Genomic DNA, 13198 nt, shown 5'->3' on the forward strand with positions numbered 1-13198 from the left:
CTCTCTCTCTCTCTCTCTCTCTCTCTCTCTCTCTCTCTCTCTCTCTCACACACACACACACACACTGGTTTGTCTTTCTATCTTTGCAGGGACTTTGCATTGACCCACTCATTTTTCATTCATTTCTTTAATTGAACTCTAATAACCTCCAATGGGGAAATTAATTCTAGGCATTTTTCCCATTGCACATGTGAGCACACATGTGAAGCTGTGGACTGCCATCTAGGGAGCCCCCACAGCTGGGGGGCGGGGTGCTATAGGGGCCTTGCTCATGTGCCCAGAGTGGGGCAAATGAGGGTGGAGGCAGGTGTGGGTGTTTCACCTTTTACACACACATTTTGATGTTGTTGGTCTGTGGACTTGAACCGGGGGTTGACCTGCAACCCTCCGATCACAGGCCCACCCTCTCTAGCCTCTGCGCCACCACTCCACCAATTCAATTCTATAGCCTAACCCTAACCCACCAATGGCACCTCTTCTTATGGGACCTGGGCTTTGTGCCCATAGGAGCCACAATGTATGTGTTGGAAAAATGTATCGTACAAGTAAAGTAAAGTGCTATGTGTCGTCATCATTGTGTGTTCCCATACAATGACAAAATAGTTCATTTAGCCTATCACACATGGGATGTACCCAGGTGGAGCAGTGAGCAAGAGTAAGAGCCCGGGGAGCCGTTAGGGATTGGGTGTCTTGCTCAGGGCCACCATGACATGTTGGAATGGCTGGGAGTTGAACTTTGAACTTTCTGGTCCCAAGTTGGCTGCCCTACTGCTACACCATCTACACCCCCATCTTGGCCCCTTGTTGTTGTTTGTTTGCCCTTTGTTGTTTAAAAATGATCATTCAGATCATCTGGACAGTTTCTGTTTTTGCTGAGATGTTTCGTCTTTCATCCAAAGGACTTCTTCAGTCTAATGAGCCACATCCAGTTTGAGCTCATTATTTATAAAAGTGACTCATAGCCGTTTTGTGTTGCTAGCATAGTTTAAATGTAGTGGCTATCTTGAATTGGACTCAAGACGTCCATTCATCCATTCAACCTTTATTTATACAGGTTAATCCCATTGAGCCTCGGGGACTCATTTACAAGAGAAACCTGAATATTAATGAGCTGTAGAAGTAGATCCGATGATTGCTTCCTGAAAGTTTCATTTAATTTAAACCAGTGGTTCTTGGGGTATTTTGCTAACAGACAGACGGGATTGAGGCCAACATTTAATACTAAAGATTTAAACAAAGATCTTCTGCAATGAGTAACAATTGTGACGTATTCTTGCCTCTAATTTGATCACATTTTAGCTCAATATCTGTGAAACTGAGTGAGTTGTATCCATTTTGGTTTTTTTTCTAAGGTCACTTGGCTGTGGTGGCCATCTTGAATTGGATTGGCTTCTAAAGTTAATGAGCTGTAGATGTGCATCTAATTATTATTTCATCAAATTTTTTAAATAAAAATCCGATGAATGGTTCAAGAGATATTTTGCTAACAAACGCACACAAAGACGTGCAAAAACAGTTTGCCCTTTGGCAGCGGGCTCTGATACAAAATGGACATCCTGACACAAACACCTGTTGACATTCTCACCTGAAGTCCCCAGGATCCATCCCAAACCCTGTTTCCCTTTAGTCTCTGAACTTATCACATGAATAACATATTCAGTCTGCATGACCATCTCTGTATGTCTGAAATTACATAAAATAACCCTCTTTTCGTAAATGTGGAAACTAAAGACTTCTCTGCCCCCCTCTGGCAAAGAAGTGTCTCTTTTTTTAATTTTATTTTAAACATATTTGTTGTTTTTTTAAATCATAGTTTTGTGAATTGACAGCAGTTTCTAAAAACTAAATAACTGTCTGTAGGTATTTTAACAAGACTCTTTTAGTTTCCCTGTGTTACTTTGATGTCATTTTAGGTTTCTTTGGGTTTTAAAAAATAAAATTTCTTTAATGTTTTGAATAATTTTACATTTCGTTATGCTCCTGTGGTGAATTGATTAACCTCCTGAGACCCAGAAAAAGAAAAGGGTTGCATTTTTTAGGCATTTTGCATTAATTATTTGTCTTGGATGAAAGCAACATCTCACAATTAATTTTTGTATGTCAGAAACATGATTTTTTTTTTAAGGAATGTCTTTTGCAGTGGACATTGGTATCTCATGCCAACTAAATATTTCTTTGATCAGTCTCTTTTTTTTATTGTTTTGGTGAGGAACAAGAAAATATTTTTTTTAAAACCACACAATTTTTTTTAACAATGTACAAATTGGAGCTGAATTTGCTTGTACAGTATTTCTGAATGATCTGTTTTATATGTCGTATTACCATCTTCTTCTTCTTCTTGTTCTTATTTTGGCTTTTCCCTCTCCAGGGGTCTCCATCCATAGTGAGTCATTCTCCTCCATCTCACTCTGTCCTCACTCCAACTACCCCCATGTCCTCTCAAACTGCATCCATATATCTTCTCTGTCTTTTTCCTGCAGCTGCATTTCTAACATCCTTCTACCAATATGCCCACTGTCCCTCTTCTGGACATGTCCAAACCATCTCTATCTGGTCTCTCTCACTTTATCTCCCAGTTCTTTAACCTGTGCTGTACCTCTGATGATCTCATTCCTAATCTTATCCATCCTTGTCACTCCTAAGGAGAACCTCAACATCTTCATTTCTGCCATTTCCAGTTCTTTCTCATATCTTTTGTTCAAGTCTCTGTCTCCAGACCATACAATATAGCTGGTCTCACCACTGTCTTGTAAACTTTTCCTTTGACCTTTGCTGACACCCCTTTGTTGCAAATCACTGCTGAAACTTCCTCTTCTTTCAAGTGTATAGCTGTTCCCTGTTCTCAGATCACGTCATTTGCAAACATCATAGTCCACGGGCATTCCTGCTTGAGCTCATCTGTTAGTCGGCCAATCATCAGAGCAAACAAGGGGCTCAGAGCTGATCCTTGATGAAATCCCACCTCCACCTTGAAGCTATTTGTCACTCCTACAGCACACCTGCGGACCGCTTGGCCCTCCAGTATGCCTCAAATTCCTCCCGAGTCCCATCAGCCAACAAGGTCTGATAGGGACTCCTTCAGCTTGACAGCCTCCCTAACCTGGGGTGTCCAGCACCGAGTTCGAGGATGGCCACTGCAAGAATCACCAGCAACCTTGCAGCCACAGCTCAAGGCAGCCACTTCAACAATTGAGGCGCAGAACATGGTCCACATGGAATCAATGTCTCCCTCCTCAGCTGGGATGCAGTTCAAGCCACAGCGGTGTGAGTTGAAAATCTTTTGATGGGTTCTTGTGCCAGGCATTCCCAGCAAACTCTCACTACACATTTGGGTCTGCCCAGTCTGTCTGGCATCGTCCTCTGCCATCTGATCCAATTCACCACCAGGTTGTGATCAGTTGACAGCTCAGCTCCTCGCTTCACCTGAGTTTCCAAAACAAATGGCTGCAAATCAATTGACATGACTACAAAGTCAATCATCGATCTACGACCTCGGGCGTCCTGGTGCCAAGTGCACTTATGGACACCCATATGTTTGAGCACGGTGCTTGTGGTGGACAAACCATGACTAGCACAGAAGTCCAACTACAGAACTTCACTCAGGTTCAGATCAGTGAGGATATTCCTCCCAATCATGCCCCTCCAGGTCACACTGTCATTACCCACATGGGTATTGAAACCCCCCAGCAGAATAAAGGAGTCCACAGCTGGTGCACCACCGCGAAGGACTCCAAGAATGACGGATACTCTGAACTGCACGTAGGCACAAACAACCATCAGAACCCCACTCCCCCCACCAACCCAAAGGTGCAGGGATGCTACCCTCTCATCTACCAGGGAAAACTTCAACACACAGGCACCAAGTCAGGAGCTAAGAGTAGACCCACACCAGCTCAACGCCTCTCACCATGGGTAACTCCAGAGTGGAATAAGGTCCAGTCCAGTCCCTCTCAAGATCGGTTCCATGCTGTGCGTTGAGGTGAGCCCTACTTCTCAACTTTGTGTACAAGCTCAGGCTCCTTCCCCATCAGAGAGGTTATGTTCCATGTCCCAAGAGCCAGCTTTGGTAAGCCAGGGTCAGACCACCAAGGCGCCCACCTTCCTATGGAGTCATGCGCCCTACTCGTATAGCTCCTCCTGCAGGTGGTGAGCCCACAGGAAAGCAAAACCTGTTGCTCGTTTGGGCAGAGCCCGACAGGGCCCCATGGGCAGAGATCCGGTCACTAAGTGCTCACCGATGTGGCCCTCCCACAGGCTTAGCTCCAGGGTGGGGCCCCAGTACTGTAACCCATGTCTGGGCAAGGGACACTGAGCTCCTTGCTTTTTTCTGTCCATACAAGTTTTTCAAATCGCTCTTTGATTATAACTGCACCCTGACAGTATCGCTTCTAGGATCATTCAGGTGCACAAACTGCTCCACCACGATAGGGTGGTGATTCAAGAAGGAGCATTGATTTAATATACAATAAAATGGAGCTTCGCTGGTGAGAGCTTTGTCTGTTAGAAGAAAGATTTTAAATTCTATTCTTAATGTGACCGAGAGGCTGAGGAGAGAAGCTAAAACTGGAGAAAAGTGAGCTCATTTAATTCAAATTCCTGTTCATTTACGACACTGTACATCAGCTTTGGGTGCACCGGTTAGTGTGGATGTTCAGGTGTCTGCCACTCCTTCAGAGTACAGCTCTGTGTTAGTCAGGTCACAACCTGGAAATAAGACTATGACAACATAAATAATTAAAACTCTTAAGATTTTAGACAATTCAGACCATTTTTCTTATTTCTGAGCTTTTACTTAAATGGTGATAAGGTTTAGTTTTATCATGTCAAAAACTACATTGTTTGAATGTTTCAGATATAAAAACAATCTCACCTTTAAATTATGCTTTAATAAACGTCTTTACAGGGGAAAAGTCTTATTTAGGTGCCATCAGTAAATGATTTGTCATTAGAGCAGAAAATCAGATTTCACATCTACTGAAATAACTTATAAAGCAGCTTTATGTTCATTTTTCTATGCTTTAAGCAAAACTTTAATTTGTTTAGATTTATAATTTTTCTTATACGATAATTCTTGTTTTCCTGTTCAGAAGCATTCGTACCGAGAAACTCAAACAGCAGCGAGTCGTTTCAATGTGTTCATGGATGCGTTTAATTTTTCCTTTAATCTTTACAAAAAAAATCATGACAAAACACAATGGAATAACAATATATCAAGTACAATAAGCGAAAGTAAAGAATAAAACAGTGATTTCTACTGCCTTTTTTCTGACTTCATGGCATTGCATTGAAGCCTGTGTGTGTAAACAAACAAAAAAATTAAAATGAATGTGAAACAGATTGGATCTGATTCTGAACAGGGATCAGAGGCAGAGCCCAGAGAATTACAAAGATAAATAAAATATTAAAATAAAATAAGCAAATGACAAACAGCAACAAGGTGTGCGTCTGTCATTTCCTTCTGTGAAACTTTTTATCTCTTTAGGGATTCACCAACGTGTAAATCTGAGCAAACACACAAATCGTTACATGATTCTGTGAAACGACGACGACATATTAACACTTCCATAAATAATGTTTACAGTCAGCCACCTCAGTCTGACGCTAAAAATCTCACCATTCATTTAGACTCAGTCTTATTATTCCAGATCAAAGCAGTTGATTAACACGAAACAGTTTATCATTTATCGGAGTTAAAACACAATACTGTCACGTTAACAAGCTGCGATGATACAAACACTTTCAGTCTCATCAGACGCACGACACGACGCTCGCTCAGAGGTTTTACTGACTCATACACTTATATACACTGTACACCATTTTGCAGAACCTGAGAAACAGTTTGTGCATGCTAAGAAAGGGAAGATGCACAGATTTGATTTCAGTTTGCTCCTCTGGGGAAAAAAATGTTTCAACACAATAAAAAAAAGGGTAACCAGATAGAAGTTGTGAGGAAGGACTGCATTTTTAAATGTTTTAGTAACCTACAAAATCATTGCTGTGTGGCTCCATGCTTAATGAAAATGTGTTCAGGTTTGTAAACTCAATATACGTGAAAGTTTTAATGCAAAAAGTAAGACAGGTAGAATCAAAAAGGGAAAACAAAAGTCATTTATGTACTCAGAAGACTTGAAGCTTGGATTTCCATTTTAAAAGCTGGAAACATTGAAGAACCTCTTGTGCACCATAAAAAATGCAGATGTAAAAGTACTGATTGAACAACAAAACATTTTAAAGATATGGCTCTTGTGTTAAAATATGTAAGGATCAACAAATCCAAGTACCTGTCAAATCTGTCCTTCCTTATCAATTAAAACAGAAGCATCTGTGAATCTCAGCTCAGACAAGCTGGACAGCAGCTTTCAGCATCTACACTGTGCTTTTCATTTATTTCTGAGTCGATCAACCAAGCTCTGGTGCAGCTAATTAACAGAAATACAGCTGATCGACGTCTGAAAGCACAGCTTTAAACACTCCATGTTCCTCACTGGAGGTTTCAATGTCTTGAGTGAGAAGACCATAACCAACACATTAGATCCAACATGAAAAAAAGCTATGCAAATGAATATTTTGCCTTTTCTTTTTTTTAATTCAAGAGCGTTCAGTAAAGCAAGTTACAAAAAGTACCACTCCTTTTCAGTTGGGGGGGTATGATGGACGGGTTAGGGGTGCAGCAGGCTGCCAAACGCCTGGGAGTGTGATGAGAGGACAGCAGTTGATGGAGTAGTGGAAGGTAGGCCAAACTCAACCTGCAGCCCACAAGGGGCGTGAGTCCCACCACCCGCTGGGTCACAGTCAGAGCCCTCAGAAACGAAAGGTCCACCTCGCATGTGGAGCTGGTAAAAGCAGGAGTTCAGGAGGCCGTGGTCGTCATGGTGGGACGGTGAGGCCCATTCGAGGCTTTGTGCCGAGGGCTGAGACTGGAGCTGGATTAGACAAATGCCAGAGCCAGGAACCTGTGGGTCATCCACGGGTCGGAAAGAGAACGGACACTCGAACAGCTGCTGAGTGCATTCATCACCACACAGCTCTGACAGACTCCTCATCAGCTCACCATCTGCACACAGAAGCAAGATGAAAGATTTAGAAAACATCTAAAGGTGACCTCCCGTATTTAAAGTGTTAGAAGTTCTACTAAAGTTCCTATTTGGGTTAACAAATCCATTCCATCAAATTATTGTTGAACTACAAATCTGTGCATATTTGACCAGACTGCAACCTCAAATAAAAAAAATCAGACAACTGCAGAGTGATGGGCAGTTGTACAGAGCCAGAGCTTAGTCAGATTTCTTTCTGAAAACTACAAGTACAATGGCTAGTTGCCAAACAGTTAAAGATCGTATTTACAAGAAAGTGTGCAGTAAAATAATGGGACCATGACCACTTCCTGATTTTTGTTTCGATCAGCAATTCCAGATTTAAATATGTGAAATACAATAAAGTTGGTCACTAAAATAAATCATCGTTGTGTCTGTTAAAAATGGTTTCATGCCCGGTTTTGGTGAAGACCGACATTTCTGCAAGCCGTCAATATATTTCGTTACTAACTTGTACAAAAAGTGAACTGATCTTGTAATTTATGTAAAAAGTAAGTTGCTTACACTGTTTTTAAACTTTCACTATGTTACAACAGTGTTACATTTTGAACTGATTCTTCTTTCAGCTGTTCCTACTTGAAGGGTTAGGGTCGATATTCAAGACCGATAAATATGTTTGGGGACCTATCTGTATCGGTGATAATTGTCCCATTATGCACAGATACTGTATAAACACTTCTCATTTTCACCCCTAAAATGCTGGGAACCCACCATAATTATACAATGTGCCCAACATAGGGCGCATGCATACTACTTTCAAGTCATGACCATTCACTTAAGTTTCACTTTCACTCTCAGCACAGAAGAAGCAGGGAGCAATATTGTGCAGCATATTTTGCTGTACAGAACATGGAAAGTTTATATTTACTGATCTGTAAAATAAATCGACAACAATAAATTATCTTCAATCCTCCAACCCGCTTGTCATTAGCTACGTGCCTCTCAAGTTAGCGAGCTAACATTTAGCAAAGGCTATTGCTTAGTAAAATTTTATCCTGAACAATTAATCTAATGTAGAGGTAAAATATATCAGCGTTAGTAACGTTTTCTTTGTTGTCCTCAACGAAATGCAGTGTTTGTCTGAATTCTTTACTTCTCTGCAAAAAAATAAAAAAATAAATGCAGCTGCTGTCAATACTAATTAGGCCTTCACCATATGTGACTGTGTAAACAATGAACAGAGAAGGGTGTTTCTTTATTTAATTTATATTTATGTAACACACTTGGTGAATTGAGGATAGAAAATGTGAACGCACGTTAGGAAGATTGTTTTTATGACCAGTGCACCACTTGTTAACCTAGTGGGGACTATGTTTAGCATGGATCTGATTTGCTTAGCTTCATGGCTGCCAAGAGCTGAGCTAAATAAATAAGACCAGCTCCACTCGCTGTTTACTTAGATTCTTGGGGATGGACAAAGCTCACATATTTTCAGCCATTTTATCGGTTATCAGCCTTCCCCTCCCAATATCAGTATCGATGATAGCCAAAATGTCCATATCAGTCACAGCGAGTCCTCCTCCATCTCACTCTGTCCTCTGCATCCTCTGTCCTCACTCCAACTACCTCCATGTCCTCTCTAGCTGCATCCATATATCTTCTCTTTGTATTTTTCCTGGCAGCTGCATTTCTAACATCCTTCTACCAGAATTCCATGATGACAGCACGACGGCTCAGTGGTTCGCACTGTTGCCTCACAGCAAGAAGGTCCTGGGTTCAATCCTTGGTTGGACCTGGGGTCTTTCTGTGTGGAGTTTGCATGTTCTTCTCATGCTTGCGTGTGTTTTCTCCAGGTACTCCGGTTTTCTCCCACAGACCAAAAACATGCATGTTAGGCTGCCTTCAGGACTAAGCCTTCCTTGCAAAAGAGATCTGTGATCTTAATGGGATTTGCCTGGTTAAATAAAGGTTAATAAATAAATAATTTCCACTGTCCCTCCTCTGGACATGTCCAAACCATCTCAGTCTGGCCTCTCTAACGTTATCTCCCAGTTGTTCAACCTGTGTTGTACCTCTGATGATCTCATTCCTGATCTTATCCATCTTTGTCACTCCTAAGGAGAACCTCAACATCTTCATTTCCGCCACTTCCAGTTCTTTCTCCTGTCTTTTTGTCCATGTCTCTGTCTCCGGAACATACAACATAGCTGGTCTCACAACTGTCTTGTAAACTTTTCCTTTGACCTTTGCTGATGTCCTTTTATCACAAATCACTCCCGAAACGTTTCTCCATCCACTCCATCCTGCCTGAACTCTCTTTTTCATTTCTTTATCACATTCCCCATTTTCCTGGACAATGGACCCCAAGTACTTGAAGTCCTGCACCTTTGTGACCTCTGCTCCTTGTAGCCTCACTGTTCCACCGGCCTCCCTCTCATTCACACACATGTACTCTGTCTTACTACGGCTGACTTTCATTCCTCTTCTTTCAAGTGCATACCTCCACCTCTCTAAGTTCTCCTCCACCTATTCCCTGTTCTCACCACAGATCACTATGTCATCTGCAAACATCATAGTCCACAGGGATCACGTCCACTTGAAAATATCTGCAAATGACTTTAAAATAAATAAAAAAGACAGAGGAAAATGAGGAAACATGCAATTCTTTGGATGCTATTTGCATTAGCTTACTTCTTTCAGCTCCAATGAACTTAGGTCACAGACAACAGATAAATTATTGTGATTTGTGTTATTTTATCTTGTTTGATTTACCTGCAGGCCCAGCCTGCTTTCAGTGGGCTTTGTGGACCGAGATCATGACTTTAAGAGAAAGCGGGGAGTTCGTCTGCGCCTGGAGTGGCCTTCGTCTTCTGAACCACGTCAACACACAGCATGAACATAAACACACACACACACACATGCATCCATGCATGTACAAACATGTTTGTTCAAGACAAATTTGACAAAAAAGGGGGGGGGGGGGGGGGACAAAGGTGTGGAGACATAAAAATGTATTTAAAACAAAACATAATGAAGATGTGATGCCAAAATCAAATGCAAACCATGTGAAAACATCAAAATAAGAAATTCAGCTAAATAAAGACCAGGTATCTCCGTGTACAACACGACTGACAGAAACATGACTCATCAAATGAGTTAACATGGTACAAGAGTATAAATGGCTTATGTACAGACAGCAAATGTTTGCAACATTTATGAAATTCAAACTCAGATCTTTAGAACACAAAGGATTTTTCTTTTCTTTTGAAGAATAATTTAAAACGGAGCAGCTAAAAACTCCATAACTACTTTTAGCTAGGACTAAAACTTTCATTTTTTTTTATTTGTTTTTGCAGTCATCAGACCAATAGTTGCTTTGTGACAGTACATTTTATATAGAGCAAGTGTCAGACAGTCTTTCTACAGCAGAAATCAAAAACAACAACAGCAACCAAACAGTTAGCCATACTTAAATCTTACCTTGTTTGTTTAGATCCAGGTTTGCATGTGGAGCTAACGGAGACTCCAGCGGCCCAGTTCCCATAGAGCTTTGTGACAGCATCCCAGAGGAAATGTTGCTTCCCTTGAGATCTCCCCCCTCTCCCCCCTGGTCTCCATCCTCACTGAAACACATAACACAGTCACCGTGTGTAAGTCAAACTTTATGTTCTGTCACCTGAAGTACACACTGGTTTCATAGGAACTTTTTTATCAGCAAACACTGAGCTGCATAACTGTAATATGTTCTAACTTAGGTTCAGTGAATATCAAGTGACATTTTCTCAAGGATCTGATTGTTTCTGTATATATTTTATGGGACTTTATCAAAAACTACTTATTTTATTACTTCCTCCAAGCACTTGCTTGATTCAGAGCGGATACATTTTTCAAAAAGCACATTTGATGGATCACAAATAAATGAACAGCAGTGAACAGTTAGCAGCTGCAAATCAGGAATGACATTGAAAGTAAACAAATTATTTTGGCCCCAATAATAATAAAAAAAAAGAATCACATCTGGACTAATTTGTAGGAGTTCTGTGAGTGTGTTGTAGTTAAACCTTTTAAGAGCCCTTCCACCATGATTTTTTTGTGTATTTTTATAGGTTTTATCACCTGGACTACAGTGTATAATGATGCTTCTGAAATAAAAGCTATCCAAAATGAGTCACATTGATTTGCCACAACATTATGACCATTATGACTGGTAAAGTTAGTTCTATTTGTTGAAATTCCGGCAACCATTGTATCCTAACTTTGGTTGGGATGAATCCAAGGAAGCCATCTCACAACCAACAGGTCTAAAAAACAAAAAAATCAAAACAATCTATTACTAACATATTCATACCAGACAGTCCAGAACACTCCCAGCTGTTCATGTCTATGTTCTGACTGGTTTGGGTTGCTCTGGTGGCCAAAAGTAAATCTACAGAACAAACAGGTTTACTGCTTGGTATGTATCCTATTCAAATTTTTCATTTTTTTATTTTGTAAAATTATTTTTTATCATTTATATGTAACCTACTTTTAATAAATGCATAACCTAAATGACTAAAATAAAGTATAAAAAGAAGTAGATAATTATAAACCTTTTGTCACTCAATGTGAAGTTTAAGAAGTGTACCACATACAGAACATTATACAGTAGTCCCTCGTTTATTGTGGGGGATCCGTACCCTGAAGTCCTGCGATAAGTGAAACCGCAAAGTAGGAATAGCAGTACAAGTAGTAAGTAGTGTTATATATACATATATACATATATATATATACACACACACATATACATATATATACACATATATATATATATATAAATATAAAGGTGTTTTAAACCCTTCTCAAACTCTTGCAATATTCTAAACCCTAAACGCTCTAAAAGAGCACAGCATGTCATGATTTCAGCTCCCTGCTTCATCTATTCTTTACCACCTGCAAGCTTTCTTGGCGACGCCCACTTCTCTGCTCTGTACAGTGAACAGCTGATCAGCTGCAGCACAAAGTTTATCCTGCAGCATGGGCTGCACAGAGGTGCAGCAGGTGCTAAATAACTCATTTTAAATAAAAATTTCATGCCAATCGTGCAGCTCATCCGTCAATCAGCCAACTGTGTGTGTGTCATGTCCAATCTTATTTTGAAAAACCGCGATAGAGTGAGTCCACGATAAACGAACTGTGAAGTAGCGAGGGACTACTGTACATCTGTCACCAAACGTTTCTGCAGTTAAACAGCAATCTTGAATGGCCCAGGACAGGCAAGGGCCTTGTATAAACTTTGGCTTTGATTTATTGACCTTGACCTTGGAGCTGGGGAGATGACAACATTAAGTGACATGCTGTCTAGTGATGATATGGATGGGTATGAGTTTTGTTAAATTATCTTGAGCGGATCAGAAGTTATGGCTCTAAAAAGCAAAGACTTTGTATAACAATCAACCTTGATTTGTGAATTTGACCTTGAAACTGCAGTGATGAAAAGTATATGCAACATTCTGTCTTGTGATGATGCGTAAAGTGTATCAAGTTTCATTAAATTATCTTCAGCGGATCAAAAGTTATGGTCCCCCCCCCCCCCCAAAAAAAAAACAACCTTTTTTGAACTTTGACCTAGATTTATGACTTTGACCTTGAAGATGTGTTGATCATATTAGAAATTATTCTGAAGATAAGTGTATTGTTTTAGTGCCTACACCTGGTACAGCAGTTGTAAATACTGATGTGTAATTAATGACATGTTGCTGGTTTTAATTATTGCTGCTAAAGCTTTAATAAATTTGAATGTAATATTTCAATGCAGAATGGGTTAATAAACATTATTTATGTGTTGTATTTAACCGTTTTTTTGTAAAAGTGTTTGGATTCAGATCTATTATCTGTCTGATATCAGAGTTATATTTGCACCACACCGATATGACACATAGGACATATAATAAATACTAGGTACGCAAGATAATGGATTTTTTTGGGCCAATATCCGATATGCTGATGTTAAAACTTATTTGGTCGATAACTGATACAGATACTGATATTTTTTTCCTGGACCTACTCACAGAGACTACATAGCTTTCTCTGCTGTGAAATTAAAATACCACATTATTCTGTACGGTCTTTTTTCAATTTGGCCTGCTACCAAATGCAGATGCCAAAAAGGGGTCTGAAAATGATGT

At 40.2% G+C, this 13198-nt stretch overlaps 1 protein-coding gene across 1 annotated transcript in view; it reads right to left on the minus strand.

Annotated features, from left to right (window-relative positions):
* Positions 1 to 6630: 6630 nt before the first annotated feature.
* mier2 (mesoderm induction early response 1, family member 2) overlaps positions 6631 to 13198 on the minus strand; it is a 25178-nt gene continuing 18610 nt past the window's right edge. The window contains exons 10-11 of the mRNA XM_037674256.1: positions 10515 to 10657; positions 6631 to 7054 (exon numbers count right to left, since the gene is read on the minus strand). Coding sequence (XP_037530184.1) covers positions 6660 to 7054; positions 10515 to 10657 — 538 coding nt within the window. The 3' untranslated portion in view covers positions 6631 to 6659. The remainder of the gene's footprint in view (positions 7055 to 10514; positions 10658 to 13198) is intronic.

The sequence above is a fragment of the Nematolebias whitei genome, chromosome 3 (genome assembly GCF_014905685.2).
Source record: "Nematolebias whitei isolate Nwh7 chromosome 3, NemWhi1, whole genome shotgun sequence".
NCBI classification, from domain to species: domain Eukaryota; kingdom Metazoa; phylum Chordata; class Actinopteri; order Cyprinodontiformes; family Rivulidae; genus Nematolebias; species Nematolebias whitei.